This window comes from Maniola jurtina, chromosome 15, assembly GCF_905333055.1.
Source record: "Maniola jurtina chromosome 15, ilManJurt1.1, whole genome shotgun sequence".
NCBI lineage: Eukaryota > Metazoa > Arthropoda > Insecta > Lepidoptera > Nymphalidae > Maniola > Maniola jurtina.
The window spans coordinates 7,546,941-7,568,304 of record NC_060043.1 but is presented as its reverse complement, the minus strand read 5'-3'; the positions used below and the strand labels follow the sequence as shown (position 1 = coordinate 7,568,304).

The 21,364-nt window shown below is 34.7% G+C and overlaps 3 protein-coding genes across 10 annotated transcripts in view; 1 reads left to right on the top strand and 2 right to left on the bottom strand.

The window, feature by feature from the left end:
* The window catches only part of LOC123872580 (protein spinster), a 54,743-nt gene extending 40,415 nt beyond the window's left edge, over positions 1 to 14,328 (bottom strand). For all 8 annotated transcript variants that reach the window (XM_045916927.1, XM_045916930.1, XM_045916932.1 and 5 more), the window contains exon 1: positions 13,860 to 14,328. In XM_045916927.1, the coding sequence (XP_045772883.1) occupies positions 13,860 to 14,064 (205 nt within the window). In that variant the 5' untranslated portion in view covers positions 14,065 to 14,328. The remainder of the gene's footprint in view (positions 1 to 13,859) is intronic.
* A 1,250-nt stretch (positions 14,329 to 15,578) lies between these two features.
* LOC123872584 (LDLR chaperone boca) lies at positions 15,579 to 18,287 on the top strand. Its single transcript, XM_045916937.1, has 3 exons — positions 15,579 to 16,047; positions 16,680 to 16,934; positions 17,670 to 18,287. Exons 1-3 carry the CDS (start codon positions 15,917 to 15,919, stop codon positions 17,842 to 17,844), a joined length of 561 nt encoding a protein of 186 aa, XP_045772893.1. The 5' UTR covers positions 15,579 to 15,916; the 3' UTR covers positions 17,845 to 18,287.
* Positions 18,275 to 21,089, bottom strand: LOC123872582 (replication protein A 32 kDa subunit). Its single transcript, XM_045916936.1, has 6 exons — positions 20,947 to 21,089; positions 20,765 to 20,847; positions 20,330 to 20,551; positions 19,797 to 19,982; positions 19,150 to 19,358; positions 18,275 to 18,429 (listed from the first exon to the last, which is right to left on the bottom strand). Exons 1-6 carry the CDS (start codon positions 20,954 to 20,956, stop codon positions 18,348 to 18,350), a joined length of 792 nt encoding a protein of 263 aa, XP_045772892.1. The 5' UTR covers positions 20,957 to 21,089; the 3' UTR covers positions 18,275 to 18,347.
* Positions 21,090 to 21,364: the final 275 nt, after the last annotated feature.

Below are 21,364 nucleotides of genomic sequence, written 5' to 3'. Positions count from 1 at the left end.
ATAATATGAATGACGTGTCTTTTTTAAGAGTGCTATCCATGGTCACTCCAAGTCGAGCATGAGCGAATGCTGTTCCAATCAACTTACGAGCGGAACATACCTCAAGAGTAATATGGGCCAAGTTTTAACAAAGCAAATGAAGTTTTGGTAAATTACGAAATCTAATCAATTTTCTTAAATAAACTTAACATATTTAAAATTATATAATAAAATTAAAAGTTTTGCAATTTCTGCATGTTTTTAGATGCATTACTCGTTGTCGGGCATAAATAGTGAAGAGATAAATAAAGAATTTGCTTAGTTTTAGAGAGCTAGAACAAATAATAGAATAATCGGCGTAAAACGTTTGTTATTTGTATGGACGAGTGTGTGAGTATGAAGTGTAACCTTAAGTAATTAGAACTAATTGGTTCCAACCGCAGTCTCGATGAGCTCTTATGCGGACTCGAGCGCTCAAGTTTAATGTGGTTTGAAGTGCAGCTGCATCTCATCATATCAAAGATACTCTGTGATTGGGGGAGCTCATGCCATATCAATCAAACTTATAGTGGTTTGATATAAAGTTATGGCCTTTCGTGGCAATTGATCCTATTTCTGAATAAGGCATGCATACATTATAGTATAAAATATCTACATAGCTCATCAAGATACTATACAACTAGTCTTGTGATCCCGCGCGTTGGGTTTCCTATCATCAGTCATCACCTATTTAATGCCCTTAAGACTGATTCACATTGGCAACGAATCGAAATGGAATTCTCAAATTTTTCCATTGAAATATTAATATTTAACTTCAAATTAACAAAATCTGGATCTCTATCTCCACTACATAAAGCACAAATTTGTAACGAGAAAACAATTTTTAATTTCAAGAGCTGTTAGTCCAGCTCCTACCTTTCTGCATAAGAAAAGCGAGTCGAAAAAAATTTATTTAGGTAGTTACCCTCCCGAATCTCATTGAAAATGTATTTTAAAATTATTATGAGGTTTCTTAGACAATTTTTGGAAAAAAGCTACGAAATAATGACCGTCGAAGTTTATGGCAACTAGCTACAACTACAAAATGCTGTCTCATGCGTGTTCTGACATCTGACACCCACTTTACCAGTTTTTAGGAGATTAATTTTCAAAAATCCTTTCTTAGTGCTCACATACCTACGTTACATTTATTTGTATTATAAGAATCCAATGTCAAAATTGCTATTGCTAGGTCCGGACCCCACGGTATAAAACTGTGCATATTTTGCTGGTTAGTTGTTCAGTTAAAAAACCGTTACGTGTGGTTAAGGTGTCTGTCGTGACAAAATGAGCCTGTTTGGATTCAGTAAATCAAATTTTTATCTTCGCAAAAAAGAAGTGAACAACATAAAGTGTAATGAATGACATTAATAAAGTATGCGCCTAATTAATTTGCTCACAACATGAGGTGTTTACATGCCTATCCACTATAATTTATAAATCATTTACGAGTAATCATGATCATGAAAGTATGTAAAATGTATTAGACTAACTACTAGAGCCTCGATAGCTCAACGGTTTAGGATCGGCCTGAATTCCGAAAGGTTGGCCCATCCGTTGCACTATTGTCGTACCCACTCCTGGCACAAGCTTTAAGCTTAATTGGAGGGGAAAAGGGGGTATTAGTCATGATTAGCATGGCTAATATTCTTTTTAAAAAATAAAAAAAAAACTACTATAAAAGCAGTATAATTTCAGTTAGGAAAAATGCACATAAAAGTTACAATTTCAATTTTTAGAGTACCTGCCTGCTATGGCTAAACGGAGCCGTATTAATATCTGTCTGTCTGTCCGTTCGTAGGTAGGTATGTTACGAATCATGAGCTCGTAGACAGAATGTTCGTAGCTCGCAGACTAAGAATATTTGGTGCAAAATGTTGACTCAAGACCTCAACAAGAATAGACCTACATGCCTTTCCAAGGGAGCTCAATGGTTTTAAACATGTATTTTTTTCTTATTCTTGTATGTAGAGAGTCATTATTTAGAGTTCATTGAGTGTAGTATTAAAATATATAATTAATTAAGTATTTTGTTCTTAGTGTTCAAAAATAAAGAAATGGGAAGCCGTGCAAAGGCCGTCACCTAGGTATATAAGTAGTACAATAATATTATTTATCGTCGCGGTTATAATAATAATGTAACCACAGATTTCTTAGTATATTTTAATATCTGTGAATATAACGTATTTGTAGATTCCGTACAGTGCATACCTATATTAGGAGTACCTACATTAGCAGTATGAGAGCAGCTAATTCACAGAACCGTGAAAATAAACCAACATGTCCGATGGACCGTGAAATTCGTGATGAGTTTTATTACTATTAGGTTGGTGATGCCCGCGACTTCATCCGCGTGGATTTAGGTTTTTGAACTCTTTAACCTTCCAGAATAATAAGTAACCTATGCCCGTCTCCGGCACGCAAGCTATCTTACCTTTCGTCAAAATCGGTTACACGAATAGGTGTTTAAAACCTGTGGAAATTGTTTGATCTTCCAGGATAAAAGGTGGCCTATGTCGGCCTCCGGGATGCAAGCCATAACATAATATACCTATTGTATATTATACTACCTATTATGTTAGCTACATATTCATACATATACTGTTAGTTATTATATATATATGTTATGTATTTGTATATGTAGTTGGAAACCCCTATAATTTTTAGGTAAGTAAGGTTGACCACCCTAAGTCCATAAGAATAATATTTAAATTTTAAAAAAGTCGAGGAAGAAGTCCAATTACTCGATACTACACAAAAGTGGGCCAGTAGAAACTTTTATGATAAATGATAAATCTATTGTTTCATTGCTAAGACTAATTACATAGGTACATGAAAGCAATTATCATGGTTTACTCTCGCCGACAAAGTTATTTCGCGGCATAGCATAACAGAAAGTTATGTAAATTTCTTAATTGTACGTGACTATATTTTTGTATAAAAACCTGTTGGCCGATATTACGGAGTGATTGCAGTATAAAATAGACAGTAAAAAAATACTAACTAGGTATTTGTCTTGCATAGAGGTATGCGTCTTGTGAGCTGCCATGCCGGTCTGCCGAAGCCATTCATGCAATAGCGCATGCGTAATCGTAAATCTGTAGAATAATAAGGAGCCATTCTTTTTGAGAGGACGCAAGAGAGTGCGTGCATTATTGCGTGCACCACTGAGACTGACCACAGCGTTTGATGCATGCGCTAATGCCAGCGAAGTTGAGGCGTGCGCACAGGCATACGACTGAGTAGTTAGCGCATGCGTCTAACGCAAGTTGATAACGCACCAGTTTAGTAAAACCTTGAGATCAAATGATAATTAAAAGAACCCTGTCGAGCCGAGTCACACTTGTTATCCATCATAGAGATAATACAACGTTCAAGTGCACTGAGAACGCATTTACGAATGGTTAACGTTGTTAAGATACAAAGAAGTAGATAAAAAGAAAGGCTTCCTGACAGACGTCCCCGAAACCATAAATAACTTTGATACAACGTGTATTATCTAATTCATATACACGAAGTTTAACATAAGGAACCGGTCGAACTGGTCGTGTTAATAAAAGATTTAAACTCCAGACCACATACGTGCATCGTTCCGGAGATCCTTTATCAAAATTCCTGATCTTCAGCATTTACATTGTAATTGTCTTGTCTTGTGTTGTGTTTTAAGTTTTATCTGAGTCTTTTATTGCCTTAGCTTCATATCAAAGCGCATTAATAAACAACAATATGACTTTTGTATCGAATGTGTGGGTTCTGCTATCTATAGTAGATACAAGTAGTTACACGTTAAGATTATCTTCATTATGGATTGATATCAATGGAAATAAATAGAAGAATGTGTGTGGGAAGTGGGGACGAGTAGAGATCATCAGACGGTTCCTATATTCTCGACACTGCGCGTGCGCATACGGCGCTATGTGATTTTTTAGAATTTTCGTATTTGATACCATTTTGTTCATACCCACCTACAAAGTAAGAACTATTGGTTGTTATCACAATCGCTTTTGACTATAGGTACTTTTACATAAGAGGAAGCTAAAACGACTCTACAATTAGATGTGCCACAAGTTATAGACAGTGAATCGTGCCATCTAACCACCACAAGGCTTTGCGGTAGGCCCTATCATCTTTAACACCTCCTACATGCTCGTAAAAGAAATGGTTGCAATAAACTTGCGCAACTTTTACGATACCAGCGAGCAGAGGGCTCGCGTTTCGGCGAAGTCTTGCCTCAATAGATTTTACGATTTTCTTTAATGAACTGCAGTTGAGATAACAGCTATCATTATTGTAGCTATGATAGCCGTTAAAAATTGTGTTGCTCAATAAACAAGAATACCTAACACACCACAACATAACTGAAATCATGTTTTACCAGTCCTATTAGCAATGAATCACTAATATTATAAAGACGAAACGCGTATGCGTGTATGTTTGTTACTCCTTCACGCCACAATAACTAAACCGATTTTGTTGCTGTTTGAAATGGAGAGAGCTTACACCCTGACTTAACACATAAGCTACCGGAAAAGAGTTCCGACGGGATTTTTAAAAGCCCTATATCCACACTGAAGAACTTGCTAGCATCATCTAATAAAAGATAGATCCCGAAATGGCCATGAATCTTAAAAACCATCCGTATACGCAACATTTTAATCAATAGTACATTAACGCATTTTAGCCCCTACTGGGCACAGGCAGCACCTACGCGACCGAGCGTTCACATATTTCATTTATTAAACGATGTTTACGCACCCGCACCCCATCATAATTCAACAAACGGGAACAGCGGGATCCCCTTTGATTACACAATATAATAGTTACAATACAAACTAGAAGTTTTTTATTGCTTTTACAAATGAAAATATATGATGGGAGCAATATTTATGACCATTAATCATAGCGCTTTAATAAATAATAATAATATTAATCAATACTTTTCATTCATGAGGGTGTCGAACTATCAACATACTCGTACTTTCCATTTCATTCTACTATAATATATTATGTATTACCTATTTTCTTCAATCAAGCATTTTTCTTATATTCATAACAGGGTTCGCATAGCTAGAACTCGTGTTAGGGCAAAATATAGCTTAAATTGAGTTAAGCTAAACCATCTTTAATTCACTTTATCTTTTCATTAAAAAACAGGAGAATAACAGCAATTTTAATTTTAACATGATTGAGAGATGAACACCTACCTACTTCTAATATTAAAGTTACTTCATTTGTTGAGTATATTTCATGGACCAAGAATATTAGAGAAAGTACTTACTTACCTATTTCATTTTATAATTGTTAAAAAATAGATATATGTATATGGTTATTAGTTATAGTTATATAAGAATATAAAGATTTTACGCTGCGGTAATTATTTATTATTAAGGCAATTAGACGCATGCAGATAGATAACGATCAAGAGATGAATGTTGTTAAAACTATTCTCAAGTAAGCGTATTGCATAAAATTAAATTTATAAACTTAATTATATTATACTAGCTGTTGCGCGCGACATCGTCTGCGTCCCGCGCGAACTGTCTTTTCATTTTCCAAAAATTTTCTTTCATACAAACTTTGTCCTAATAATTATAAACACGAACAAAAAAAAAATAACCAATTTGGTGCAGTCGTTCGGAAGTTATAGGTATAATATATTCGTATACTGTCAGTATTCTGCAATATGAAACTTAGCAATAACCCCCCCGAATATGTTTGAAAATCAAAAAATTAACAAGTAGGTACTAATTTCGTATCTAAAATGTTATCTAGATTTATTTTAACCAAACTAGGTATGTTTGGAAAGCTCCACAGTAGTGCCAAAAATTGTTTTTTTCTAGAATTCTTCTCAATCCCTTAGTTCTTGACAGAGCGATCGTGGTTGTCACTTTTGTGGCCCGCCCATAGACCTATGATTTTTCGCTTCGCTCAAAGACTGACAAAGCGAGGGAGCGAGAGTAGTTAGATAAGACACACTGCCGCGAGCGAAAGCGAGATAGCGAAACAAGATGCCGATAAGTCATTATTTACGTGAGTGTCGGTCCTTATGAGTTCGGCCTGTTCCAAGTCGAGGTGATTTTTTGCATTTACTAAATAATTTTACGATTAAAACGTAAAATCTATGTTCTGCCACCATGGTGTCTTGTTCAGTGAGCGAATGTGACGTTACAAGACGTTATAATCCGCGTAAATACACGTTTCACAGGTAATTACTGATTATTTATACTTATTGTTTATAATCATTATTTCATCATTTGTTGTTTGAAAATTAGGCAAAATAGCTATTGGAAGCTTAGATAATAGGTTTCCCTTAAGACTTATCATCAAATTACATTGCTAAATGAAGAATTTTTGGATATTTTGTGTAAAATTTAAAAACGTTTGTTTACGATAGGGATTGACAAAGTAATGACGTCACAAGTATCGATAGTCGATAATCGTGTCTACCGGTAGGTTTGATGTGATAGGTTTCATGTGATGTATGTAAAATACAATATAAAACACTACTTTCCAATAAAAGAAAAGAACGAAATAAATATTTATACTAATTTTTATTTTATTTAGCGTGACTTAGATTTCATATACAGGGTTAAGGGTAGCCCCGTACATTACTTACTGTATTTAAGTGCTTATCGGGGAGGTCATTAGCTATGAATTGAGCGCCATATATACTATTTATTTTTATTAACTTGTCACTTAGACATTATATCACAGTGTTATTGTAATTAATCAAATTAAATTTACTTGCACCCTTTAAAAAAATAAAGGCGTGAAGAGGTAATAAAAACACAAACACACAGAAACATCCATACTTACGCATTTATATTCTTGACAACGTTATATACCTATACATATAGATTTATCAATCGTTTATTTCGTAGTAGCTGCACCAAGTCATTTCATTAATAAATAATAATCTGTTACCTAGCTTTAGCTTTGTTACTATTTGTGTATTTGAAATGTATTTGACTTTTTTAAAATTATAAGATGCTTTTTACTTCACTTCGTTAAACTAACTCATTAGTGTCCTATGATTTCGCCAGTAAGACTATCGATAATACAAATGCTAAAGTCAGGACAACTCTATTTCACGCACACATTTACGTTTCATTTTTTGTAACACCGGTAATCTGTCATTGTTGATCTAGTACATACTAAATTTATGGGCCCGCCTGATTATATCTTCACTCTTCCCTAACAGCTCCCTTCTCGTGTAAAGGAACATCCACCACAGCCCTACCTTGATCTGTCCAACTCAAGAGCGAACTGCCACGTGCTTTTGTACCGTCTACTTTGCCTTGAACCGCTAGTTGTACAAAACGCCGTCACGTCTTGAATTTGATACGTGACCAAATAAAGTGAGAATGCGAGCCTGTACGATGGAGGATAGACGCTGCTTGATGTCGAGTTCTTCGAGGATAGGCTTGTTGGTCCGGGATTCGTTTTAAGAATCAACATTCTTCTCCAGCACCACATACTTCCTCCTGGCACACGTATTCAATTTTGAACCCGCGACGAAATCGGTGCCATAAGCCATTCCAAGGGCCTTCGCAACTTTCATCGAGTGTGAATAGCGAAATGAAATAGCATCCGTTACATTTGGTCACGTCCACAACTGAGTTGTTGCACTCATGATATCAATGTACCTAGACTACGGAAATAAAAGGAGAAACTAAAATCGCTTTCGTCCGATTCTCGAGTGTTTCACATATAAAAAAAATAAGGCCAAGGGCAAAATTGTAACAAGTATTTAACTAAGTATTACCTAGATCTGCAGTGCAGACGAAGTTCGAGCGTTGCCAAAAAGTAAAAAATCCAAGAATTCTTGTTTCTGCCCTCGAACCAAAGGAATGTATCTATCTACCCACCAGCCACAATAAACGGGAAGTACCAAATATGGGACGTGATCGAAACAACAGAACAGTTTTGAAAAATAAAAATCACGCCCGTAGAAAGATGCATGATGCTGCGTTTTGTAAACTTAGTTAAATATTATAATATTCCTTGCTAGGTACCTACTTAGTATAATGTGTTACAGTCAAAATATAATAAATACATTACCTAGTAAGGAACAAGAGGATGAAACTACATTTGACGTCGCCCCTGGCGCAGTGGTAAGCGATGTGGTCTTACTAGTGGGAGGTCCCGGGTTCGATTCCCGGCTGGAGTTTGGAATTTCATAATTTCTAAATTCCTGGTCTGGTCTGGTTTAAGGCTTCGGCCGTGGCTAGTTACCACCCTACCGGCAAAGCCGTGCCGCCAAGAGATATAGCGTTCCGCTACGATACCGTGTAGAAATCAAAGGAGTATGGGTTTGATAAAAACTGCCACACCCCTTCCAGGTTAGCCCGCTTCCATCTTAGACTGCATCAGCACTTACCACCTGGTGAGATTGCAGTCAAGGGCTAACTTGTAGCTATCTGAATATATAAAGAAAATCGTACCAGGTACAATGTACCAACATAATATATAACCTTGACGTCCAAAGTCGCAACATACTTGGATATAGGCTCTATTTACTTATATCAATTTTGCTTACGCATTGTACACGACGTCGGTTTATGTAAATACCCAAACTAGGCTAATAAAAACCTGTACCACAGCGTCATTTAAAAACAAATAATAATCATTAAAACTGCTTCGTTCGCCACATTTTATAGTATTGTCTCACATTATTTCGTGTTCTGACTTCTGTGATGTAATAAGTGATTCATAGTCCTTGACCTATGCGACATATCATTCATGATTCACGATAATGAGAGTGATTGTAGTACAATAGTAAACAATCACATTATCTGTGCCCAATGATGCTTTATCGTTATCTCTAGCGTTCTTGCGTTCCTTCATCCTTGTCTATTTAAGTTAACTAAAGTAACTAGGTACCTACCTAAATTAAAGCAATTTTTTTTGGTTTGAAATCTTTAATCATTTTTTTTTTGTTTTTATGTTTCATTTTTGATTTCTCTTTTTAACAACAGGGGAAAGCGAGCGTGTTTGAAAATAGATATAAGTAGATAGAGCGTCTATCAGATTAAATATCCACCACCTGTGCGACTCTCAGATTGATATATTATGTCCTTAGGACATAAACACTTATTAGTATCCTTGGAATCAGTAATAAGCTTAGCTTAAAATAGCTTAGCATAAAATTGCTTAATACAAATAAATCTGTAATAGTTAACTATATAATCTATAATATCTTTAATTAGATACACGGAGTGAATGAAATAAGCAAGTGCATCGATTAACACGCCACCCTCATGCCTACATCTGCTTCACTAATTTCACATCCAAGATTTTAATCCAGATAACAGTAATTCTAGGACCGTCTCAACCGCAGCCATGTGTAAACAGAGTGTTGATTGTGCCCCGGGGAAATCATCCGCCCTATGCAAATATTGGCGACCAACCTCTGTGCAATCAAACGATCTCGCATCGTGTAGGTATTTGCTTAACACTTTAAACACGGTTCCCTTCTTTCATCCGATGTAGTATATGAACAGTAGGTAGACAAAAATCTGTTTACCTAACATAGCTACTATGAAGAAAGTACGGCGACAAATAAATTGTACAAATTCTATTTCTATTCGGTTCTTCTCGGTAGGAAAGGCATTCCGAACCAGTGGTAGATGCTCTTGACGATTCAAAAGTACTTGTAAAAGTCTAATTGAATAAAAATATTTTAAATTTGAATTTGAAATCCCCTTTTTTTTAAACATTTCAATGAGTAAAATAAAAGTAACGTAAAATATTCTTTACTATAATACCTACTACATAAAGAAATATAAAACATAACTCAAAATTTTAAAAACTCCCGAGACAAAAACCTCTATATATGTATAAGAAAACTAGAAAAGAGCTGATAACTTTCAAACGGCTGAACCGATTTTCTTCGATTATAGCTAAGAACACTCTCGATCATGCTCAAACGAAAAAAACTAAATTAAAATCGGTTCATTCGTTTAGGAGCTACGATGCCACAGACAGATACACAGACTCACAGATATATAGATACACACGTCAAACTTATAAAACGCCTCTTTTAGGGTCGGGGGTTAAAAATAGACATTTGTACAATAGGCGGCCTATAAGGTCTTAGAATATAGAATCAGATCTAATAAGATGTTACAGAGAAGCAGGCGTTACTTTGCGGAAGTCCACGATAGGAGATGTAGACCGCAATGCACAATTCGCGCATTACGGAGTCTACATCTATCTGATATTAAGTAAGTACCTACTACTAAGTTTTCGAACACCCATGAAGGGTCGATGTCACGTATCCAGGAAACTAATCCCTTGTGTCGAATCACGTGCGTGGGCCTCCCTTTCACCGAATGTACACCATATTAAAATGTCCCTTTGAATATGTTAAAGGTAGGTGTACATAAAGTGGGGCTATTGTCCCTGGAATAAGGGCTAACAACATTTTACATACAACTAGCTGATGCTCGCAATCCGCATAGATTTAGGTTTTTCAAAATCCCGTGGGCACCCTAAACTCCTTTTCGGGATAAATAGTAGCCTATGTCACTCTCCAGGTCCTTGAAATATAGCCCAAGCAAAAAATACGTCGATCCGTTGTCCTCTCTGTTGAAGGACTTAAACATTTAAATAATACGAGTAACATTCTCAAGCATTGTTTTTTAGATTTGTGGAAGCTTTTTTTGTTGCAAATGTAATAATAGGTTCATAATATATGGTGCATAGTATATAAGGCAACTATAAGTAGTTACCTACCTATTTTGATCAGATTGCAAACATAGATAGTTATTTGAATAATAAGATTATGTTTTATTAATATCGGTCCATAAAATAAAATACTTGGGCGGTAAAAAACTCCATTACAACTTTGCAAAGCATAGTAAAAATGATTTTTTAAACGGGATAAAAAATAAATTAAAAACGTTATGTACATACATATTATCTATTCTATAAGATTCTTATTACGTTCAAGTCAATCGCTTTAAAAGCATCACCTCTTTATGATTCATACAGGCTTATTTTGTCACTACATCTAAAAAAGTTAGCAAACATTTTCTAAGTTTATTCCTTTACGAGAGTAATAACGTCATATAATTAGATAACACTTTTCGGTAATCTGTATAATCCTAGTAGTTTAAGAAACTCTCTTCACACGACATAGGGATTAAGAAATTGGGAAATCGCGTTACAAACATGATGTAATGGGAGATTTTTCGTGACCTAATTATGAAACCGCTCTATCGTAATTACCTTACCTGGGTGGTATAATGCGTAAGAACTAATAACAAAGGAAAGTGTTTCCGGCATGTTGTGACATCTTAGCTAAAATGAGCCTCAATAGCTCAACCGGTAAAGGAGTGGACTGAAAACCGAAAGGTCGACGGTTCAAACCCCGCCCGTTGCACTATTCGTCGTACCTACTCCTAGCACAAGCCTGGCGCTTAGTTGGAGAGGAAAGAGGAATATTAGTCATTTAACATGGCTAATATTCTTTTTAAAAAAAAAAAAAAAAAAAATGTATTTTTGACTAGCTGATGCCCGCGACTTCGTTCGCGTGGATGTAGGTTTTTTAAAAATCCCGTGGGAACTCTGTGATTTTCCGAGATAAAAAGTACCCTATGTGCTAATCCAGGGTATAATCTATCTCCATTCTAAATTTCAGCCCAATCCGTCCAGTAGTTTTGGGTGAAGGAGTAACAAACATACACACACACACCCACCCACCCACCCACCCACACACACACACACACACACACACACACACACACACACACACACACAAACACAAACTTTAGTGTGGCTAGATGATGCCCGCAGCTTCGTCCGCGTGTAATGTAGAGAGCGCTTAGTAAGTTTTGTCGTAAAATATAATGGTATACATTACAACTATTTTGTCTACGGATGTAATGCTAATTAATAATTAAAAAACTAATCAACTAATTATACAGTTTTTTACGTTATTAGATAGCTGAGAATGTGTAGAAGCTTTAGATAGATAGTCTGCAGGCCAAAAATTTATATAACTTAAAAAAAAACAGCATTTTTGGCAACATAAACAGAAATTATGAAACTGGTACAGTTTCGGAACCCTAACTGACCTAACCTTTGAGGATTATTATTTTTTTAATACACACAATTATTAATTAAGATGTCTGCCACATAGAAACTTAATAAAAAGTTGGCACTATATCTTACTTTTTTTAAATAAATTTTTGAAGAAACAAATATGTATTTTTTTCTGAAAACGATCAATAACTCAAAAACGGGCCCTTTTTACCCATAGGATGTGTTAAGAGGTCATTTGATAGCATTTGACCTCCTCTACAACCTCTCAAAGAGAAGGTAACGTTGTGTATAAATATCATACATATGGAATAAAAAACATTAAAAATTATCGCGCGCCGAGGGTTCCACACTCAGGTATTTTATACACATTATACATTATTACATTTTGCACAATAAATCAAAAACTATAACACATAAAAATAAATAAAAATTAAAAATCTGTTTTAGAATGTACAACCCTTTCATATGATACCCCACTTGGTAATAGTTATCTTACTTTGAAAATTTAAACACATTTTAATTTTTTTTTTAATGATGTAACCACAAATTAACGGTTTTTTGTATTTATTCCTTTACTTGTGCTATAAGACCTACCTATTTGCCTTTCATGATTCCAGGTCAACGGGAAGTACCCTATAGGTTTTCTTGACAGACACAACGGACCGTCGGATGGATGGACGGACAGATAGACAGACTTACCGACAGACAGACAACAAAGTGATCCTATAAGTGGTCCCTTTTTCCTTTATTTTTGTTTTTGTTTATTAAGCACACAATACAGATAATGACAATAATAATACAATATTACAATAAAGCCATGAAAAAAAAGACTAGCCACTCTCCAAAAAAAGTGTGTACATATGCAGTCAATAAGATAATGGATGTGTCGCTTAGAACAGCTATACACCAAAAACTAAAATTTTAGAAAACTAGAAAACAGAACTAAACAATTACCAAAAACCTTTTGAGGTATGGAACCCTAAAAATCATCAAAATCGGAGCTGTTTCTGAAAACTTCCTAAGATTGGCTATTTTACTGCTTTATTGACTCCACTAAAGAGCAAAAAACTGAAAGCTGTGGAAACTTTACTGTACCTAATTGTACCATTTTGTTTGAAATCATGAACATTAGATACAGTTTAAGGCCATTTTGCTGGGATATGAGTCCAAGTTTGTATTCAGTGATTGAAATCACAAATTTTGTACTCAGCACTTAGTATTTCAGCACAGTTTTAGAGTTTTGCTTGAAAATGAGTTCAAGATTTGTATCCAGAGGGCCAAAAATGTATGGATTAAGGATACAAAAGTATTTTGATCAGAAGCTTAATGACACCATTCTGTTTGCCAGTTTCTCAAACACAACATACCTTTTTTATATCACCCTACCTACTGGGCCAGTTGAAGTAGTCGCTGGTACTTTTGAAACTATCATTACTATAATATTATCATTCATTGATTGTATCTTAAATCTACCACCACATTTTGAACTATCTTAGTTATACTATGTACTAAAAATCAAAAATATACTGTAGGTAGTATAGTAATATAAGGTTATCATTTATGTAAAGGAGCACTTACTTCGGTCCTTTAGCTAATATTATAAAAAAAATATCAAAGTTCTTCTGCCTATAAGGTTTTTACAAAATAATTGCTGTATTAATCTTGATAAACTTGAACTTAGGGTAGCTTGCATGCATTCTAGACAGTGTATCATAGGGATACGAGCGGGCAACGGAGGGAAGTCAGGAACAGTAAGCACTTATGTAATTGGGTAGAAAAGTTAAATTACTTACCCGCCAGGGTAAACCTGTCCATATAGTTGATGAGGTTAACGAAACACAGTATGCCAACAGTCATGTATTCTTTGAAGGTGACATCGCTCAGAGTATCTCGTCTTCGAGACTGCTTCTCGTGCAGCAGCGCCGTTGCCGATTCATTGTCCCCATTTATCACCAATTGCTGGTTTGATGTGTTTGGAGTAATACTACTCTGGTCCATTATGCCCACCCCAAAGAAATGTTCAAAGATTTTAACAGCACCTCCACTTGACCGTATCGAACTTGCCGACTTTAAAGTTTAAGCACAACACTGCGGGTTTACAGAAATTAGAATTGTATTATGTAAGAACTATGGCTACAATTAATACATATCAAAAATTTAATTTCTGAACCAGTGATTTTATTCTAACCAGAAAATAAAATTTAAACAATACACGACCTTGTACACGACCATAAAACGCACCGATCGGACCACGAGTCACCGTCACGACTAGTGATGAGGTGATTCTAACTAAAAAAGGTTTTCCCAAAACCGATAATACCGGTGGTTTCTGAAAACCGAGTTTTTTGACAACGTTATTTACGTGTATTGGAATTTGGATCTACGGTTAGACAGGTAGCAAAATTTTAGATTTCATTCATCACTTAATTATTTTTTATTTATACATTTCTGAAATAAATTCAATTCTATTTTTAGGGTTCCATACTAAAATGATAATCAGGAACTTTTAGAGTACGGTTTCACTATTCATCCATCTATCAAATATGTACGAACGTAAGAAGAGAAATGCTATTGTATTGTAAGCTTCTCGGGGTTATTAATAGTATTTATTTAAAAAATCGAGCTGTATATAGTATATGCCAAATATCGATATAATTTTGGTTGCAGAACGAGGTGATACTATAAGAAACTATACTGTAACTGTGGCTACCTCATTTAATTTTAGGGCTCCGTACCTCAAAAGGAAAAACGGAACCCTTATAGGATCACTTTGTTATCTGTCTGTCTATTTGTCCGTCCGTCCATCCATCGTGTCTGTCAAGAAAAGGGTACTTCCCGTTGACCTCGAATCATGAAATTTGCCTGGCAGGTAGTTAGGTCTTACAGCATAAGTAAAAATCTGAAAACCGTGAATTTGTAGTTACATCACCAAAAAAATAATTAAAATGTGTTTCAATTTTCAAAGTAAGATCACTATACCAAGTGAAGTATCATAATATGAAAGGGCTTTACCTTTACATTCTAAAACGGATTTTATTTATTTTTATGCATATTTTGATTTATCATGCAAAATGTCTGAAACATACTCGAATACGGAACCCTCGGTGCGTGAGTCTGAATCGTACTTGGCCGGTTTTACTCTATTCTTTCGACTTTAATATAAAAGGAATTTGTCGCAGCCGAATATTTATATTAAGTATCAATATATACGTGGTGTACGTTTAAAATGTAATGTGTGTTTTACTTTAATGTACAGAATTCTCAGTACGTGAGTATGACTCGCACTTAGTCAATTTTATCACATTTTCCAAAAAAGCATTAAGAAACCTATAGAAATAGCTAATAACCGGTTTTTACGAAAAACTAATCTGTAATTATACGTATACTGTGCTAAAATTATATGTAATCGGGCATCACTAGTCAGTCAATGTCAAATTGATGTGACCATAGACAAGGGAATCCGGAGGATGCGACTGTCATTGTCAAATTCACGTCAAATGCTAATAGGTACAATTTTTTGATTTTTAAACCGACTTCCAAAAAGGAGGTGATTTTCATGTGGTTCTCATTTCAATCCGTTATTTTTTACTGTGGTTCGGGAAAAGTGTGAAGTGAGGAAACTTGGAAGATGCTTTGTAGTTTGCAACTTTTTTGACTGATAAATTATATGAATACCGCTTCCATTACGGCTAGTTTCAATACAACCGTGGTTATCGTTGACCGTAGTATGGTCTCGTTTCGTTGAGTTGTAACCTGTGGTTGTAACATAGTAGAAAAATAGAAAATAAAAGTTTCTGAAAAGTACCTACAAGCTATTTAAATTTTTTTTGGTTGTTTTGGTCACACCAAAATGACTAAGTGCTCATATTTAATCATTTTATTTTGTGTAAGTGGCGCTTTCAGTAAAAAATACAATGACGAAGAAAAGCCGACGTGGGCAAAAAAAGATATTCGGGACTTCAGTGATGCTGATATGGAACGGTAAATTCTTATGAACTATCCATGATCTTATTTATTGTGTATGTAAGTGTATTATAATTTGCAATTCTAGTCTTTTTCTTCTTAAATTCTCAGTACTGTGTAAAACATTCGTTAGCAAACTTTGATGATGATGATTTGATATTTGGAAAAAGGATTTGAAATGAAGTTATGAAGTTATTGACGATATAAAAGACTGATTGGTTGAATGAAAGCGAGTGCACTATCGAATGGATTAAAATGTTAAAACCTGCCAAAAATACTTATGCCCTGTTAAAACTTCACAATGTATATCACGGAAAATTGGACAACCCAAATACAGACTGACAAAACTTTTTAAGCCTTACTAAGCACATAGGTGCTGTTCCAACTTTGATTAATTAAATTGATTAATGCAGAAAGAGATACAGTGTGCTGTGTGACCCAAATAGGTATTATCTATATATTATTAATATAAAAATAAATTAATAAATTTTCATTTCATTTCATTTCATTAATTTTTTTATAAATGCTAAAATGGCTAAAGAGTGTGTGTGTCGGTCTATCAAAATATTATATAAAAGGAAAGGTGGCAGACTGATTGACTAATCTACCTTCATCCAGCTCAATAATAAGCTCAGTAATACAATTTTTAGGCTCTATGATCAATGGGAAGAAGATGAGGAACCTCTACCTGAAGATGAGCAGCCAGAATATATGCGGAAGCCACCCACTGTAGACTTTAGTAAACTTGATATGTCCAATCCTGAATCAGTTCTACAGGCGACTAAGAAAGGCCAAACTTTAATGATGTTTGTGACTGTTGCTAACAAGCCTTCGAGAGCTCGCTCCGAGGAATTGACAAAGATATGGCAAACTGGTCTTTGGAGTAATCATATACAAGCTGAAAGGTACCTATCTTCTAATTCTTTGGCACCATACAGGTTCTTGAATAGTCAATAGCCTATATCATTTCAAACGTGTCTGATGCATTGTGATCACCTCTACTTCATAGTTCCTTGACATAACATGTAGCTGCCAGATACAGCAGCACTTTTCTGATTGGAATTGATGTAGCATCCTCAGGATATACAATATCTTTCCCTAGAGGGATGTTACATTTATGCATTAGAGTGGGACAATAGCAGACTAAGTGCATAGAAGTCTTGACAGACGCCTAGCAGTCCTATATATATTTTATTATTTCATTACAATTGAGTCATTGACTGCATGCTCACCTGGTGGTAAGTGAAGGTGCAGTCTAAGTTGGAAGCGGGCTAACTTGGAGTGAGTATGGCAGTTTTATTATACCCATACCCCTTATCTGCTCTACACAGTGCATCATACTGAATGTTAAATTGCTTGGTGGCATTGCTTTGCCGCTAAGATGGTAACTAGCCACGGCAGAGCCTCCCATTAGAACAGACCAGAGACAATTATAAATTCCCAAATTGTCCCTGCCCGGAATCGAATCTCGGTCCTCCCAATAGTCCTCAATGCTCACCACTGCTGAGGTGTGAATAAAATATGGTTAGCCAACATGTTTAACTTGTTTCCTTTCCTCTTATTTTTTTACAATCTTATTAACTATATTAATTGTATTGCACATTGGCTCTGCTGTGAAAAATTATTTGCTTTATTTGCAGGTATCTAATAGATGATGATAGAGCCATATTCATGTTCAAGGATGGCTCGCAAGCTTGGACTGCTAAAGAGTACCTTTTAGAACAAGATGAATTGAAGGATGTTCAGTTGGAAAGTCAGACGTACCAAGGAAAGAACCCAGATGTGAAAAATAAGGCTGTTAGGGATGAATTATAGATCTGAAAATGCTTAACTTGTATTATAAATGCAATTTTTTTTTAATACTATTTCTTGCAACTGCTGAACCGATCTGGACAAAATTTGGCATATCTGATGCCTGCTTGTAATAATTATTTTTAACATTGGAGAAAATTTACATTCAAATCACAGTTAGGGACTGCATAGGCTGGGAAGTATTGTCTGTGGAGTACAAAATTGATCACTTAAGAAAAACTGAAGTAAAAAAAACTACAAGCTTTTATGCTCCGTGGACAATAATAGTCCTGCATAGGCACACAGTCAAACTTTATTGTACTCTAGACTGTAAAAGGCATATTATTTGTATAGTTTCTTACATAAAAATTCCATACCAAGTAAGACTGTAGTTTAACAAATTGTACATAATTTCATTTTTATGTAAAAGTTATTTTTTAAAATAAATAAAAAATCAAATTGCTGAATGTATTTATTTATTTATTTAAAAAGGTACAAAAATCAACTTTCATGAAAAACTTGTTTCATTAGGCATCTGTCGCACGGAAATGTTCTTCATCAATAGTGGAGTATATGTGCCCCTCACCACACATCCATTCCAGGGTATTTCTAGAAACATAAGAATTTGTTTAATAACTTTTCTCATACTTAACTAAACTTTTATACATATATCCAATGTAAGAGTAAAATGAAGATTTTTTTCATATTCATATCATCCACAAAATGTGCAAAATTAATCATATTTTTATGCAGTGCAATAAGAATTGTTTACAAAATAAACCATTGATAAGAATTCTGTCTCTATAAATAATAGTATATTATCTGATACTTTTAAGGTCAATATAACTTAATGTTACATACCTTCTGTGACCAGTAAACAACTTGAATAATATGTAGTGATCGATTTTTAGATCCTTTGGCATTTCTATAGTCAAGTTGCTTGCTGGTCGCTGTAACTGAATGAAAATTAATGTGCAGTTTTTTATTCCCATACAATTTAGTCCTTGACTGCAAGTTACTTGGCAATGATGATGCAATTTAAGATAACTAACTTGCTAACTAACTAAGATTGTGCTAACTTGAATGGGGTGTGCTGTATGGCAGTTTCCTTCAACCAATACCCTGATCTGTTTACATGCAGCATAGTACCCAAGAACTAAATTGCTTAGGGGCACAGCTTCACCGGTATGGTGGGAACTAGCCAGGGTCAGTCTCCCACTGCACCAGACCAGAGACAATTTAGAAGTTATGAATTGCCCCTGCTGAGTAGGACCTCTCATTTAAAAGACATACCCATCATTATTTGGTCATATTAAAAAGAATACTCACTCAAATTCAACATGGGACATCTTGTCTTTCAGACTGGCAAACATGTCTTGTTTACTTATGCCTTGCTCAAGAGTGGATGCTCTAATAAGGTTATAGACCATCATTTGCCTGGGATTTAATCCATTCACTGAGGTGTTATCATTCATACCAACCATGGAATTAGCTGGCAAACCACTTGTGAATGTAGCATTTGATGTTTCAGTTTTTGCCTGCAATGGTAATTTTATCAGTTGTTTATGCAAATCTAAGTAATATATAAATCTATGACTATTGTGTGACAGTTCACATTACATAAATGTAATTTATATATTTACTTCTGGATAAAGTAGTTTTCTAATGTTGAAAGAATTATCAAAATCAGTTCAGTAGTTTCAGAGTTTTTTTAAAATATTATATCATGATTATATCCTATAGATCTGTACTAATATTATGAATAAAGAGGAAGGATTTGTTTGTGAAAAGAAAGGTCAGCAATTCGTTGTCATGTCAATATAGGAAAAATACATAATTATTAAAATATTTAACCTAATTTAACAATGAGTCTATTTGTAAAATACAATTGTCAACATGTTGGCAATTAGTAAAAATATTATAGTATTTTTATATACATTATACATATTGTAATAGATCTCAATTATATTATGTACCTTCTTAGAATCTGCTTCCATCTTCAGTTTGTTATTGATGCATTGTAGATAGTGGAATGTTATGGCGTTAATATCGGTTATTGGCATTATTTTGAATGCCATAAGAACTTTTTTACCTTTATTAGTTTTTACATTTCCGTACACCTGTATGTAATCATTGACCTGCACTTTTGGAGCTGATTTATCCTGAAAATTTTAATAAAACATTTGTTACAAATACAGAGTAACTATAATAATGATATAGTAAGAGAGCTATGCTTGGTGTTTCTCTACATGATCAGATCCAAAATCAGGAAACCCATAAAAGAACGAGAGTAACTGACAGCTCTGTGCACTCATGTGGTGATGGGCAGGGCAGGGTTTGAAAAACTAGTAAGTCCTACAAAATGCATCAAAATTGGTTGCACAGATACGCTGTGAAAAACTAGCAAACAGGTACTCAGACATACTTTCATATTTATAATATTAGAATGGATTTTGACGAGCAAAACCTTACACTAACTTATCATTATTATTTTGTTGTTTTATCTTACATCTTCATCCATTGCTTCCATATCTAGCCACAGCACTGCTCTCATTCTCCCAGTAATATCTTGTATGGTGTATGTTATTTTGGTACTTTGTACTCTTATATTCCTTATTCGGGCCACTATTGATACAATTTGGATTTCTGTTCCCCAAATCTTCACCCCATCATCTCCACAATGCAATGCCTGTTTTATCACAATAGGGGCAGTTCGAGAAGCTCTTCTTCCCTAAAACATAAATATTTACAATGTACATTTAGTACTTGATAAACTTAATTATTATGAAATACCTACTCTCAAAAAGTTCGCATGCAAACGATTCTAACTAAAAGTGAAAGATGAACCGAAACTAGAAAAGCTTATTTAATAAAACACTTCAAGAGATAAGGTATTTATTATTAATCAGTCCTAAATAGGTACTGCATAAAGAAACATATTTACCGATTTTTGAGCTTGATTTGGAGTGTTAACATTTCCAAATTGATTTTGTGTATTGAAAAATCCACCACCCGCAACTGATTGATCTAAAATGATGTTTTAATAAATTACAAAAGGATAAAATCGTTGTTTTCAACTTAGCATCATTATTCATCACATCAGTATAAATTGTAGTAAAAACTTACCATTCCACATTTTGATAACAGTTAAATAAATCTGATCTGAATATTGTACGCCTTTTAGCAGCAGATAGTTTGTAATAAAATTTAAGAAATTTAATTTTAAAAGTTACTAACACAGTAAAAAGGTATTCTATTTATTATTTACGTCAGTGAAAGATGAACGTCAAATAATTAAAGGCGGGAAAATTATGTCCATAGATTAAAATTTCATGGTATGTATTATACATACTATACCAATGTTACACGTTCCTACTATAAAAGTAGGAACGGGTAACATTGTTCCCCGTTGTAACGGGTAACGGTTCCTACTAGGAACGGGTAACATTGTTACCCGTGCCCCGTTACACTATTATTCCCCGGGTAACATTGCTATAGTAGCATATCACGTATGTAAGAAAACCTCTTCATGCGAGTCAACTCG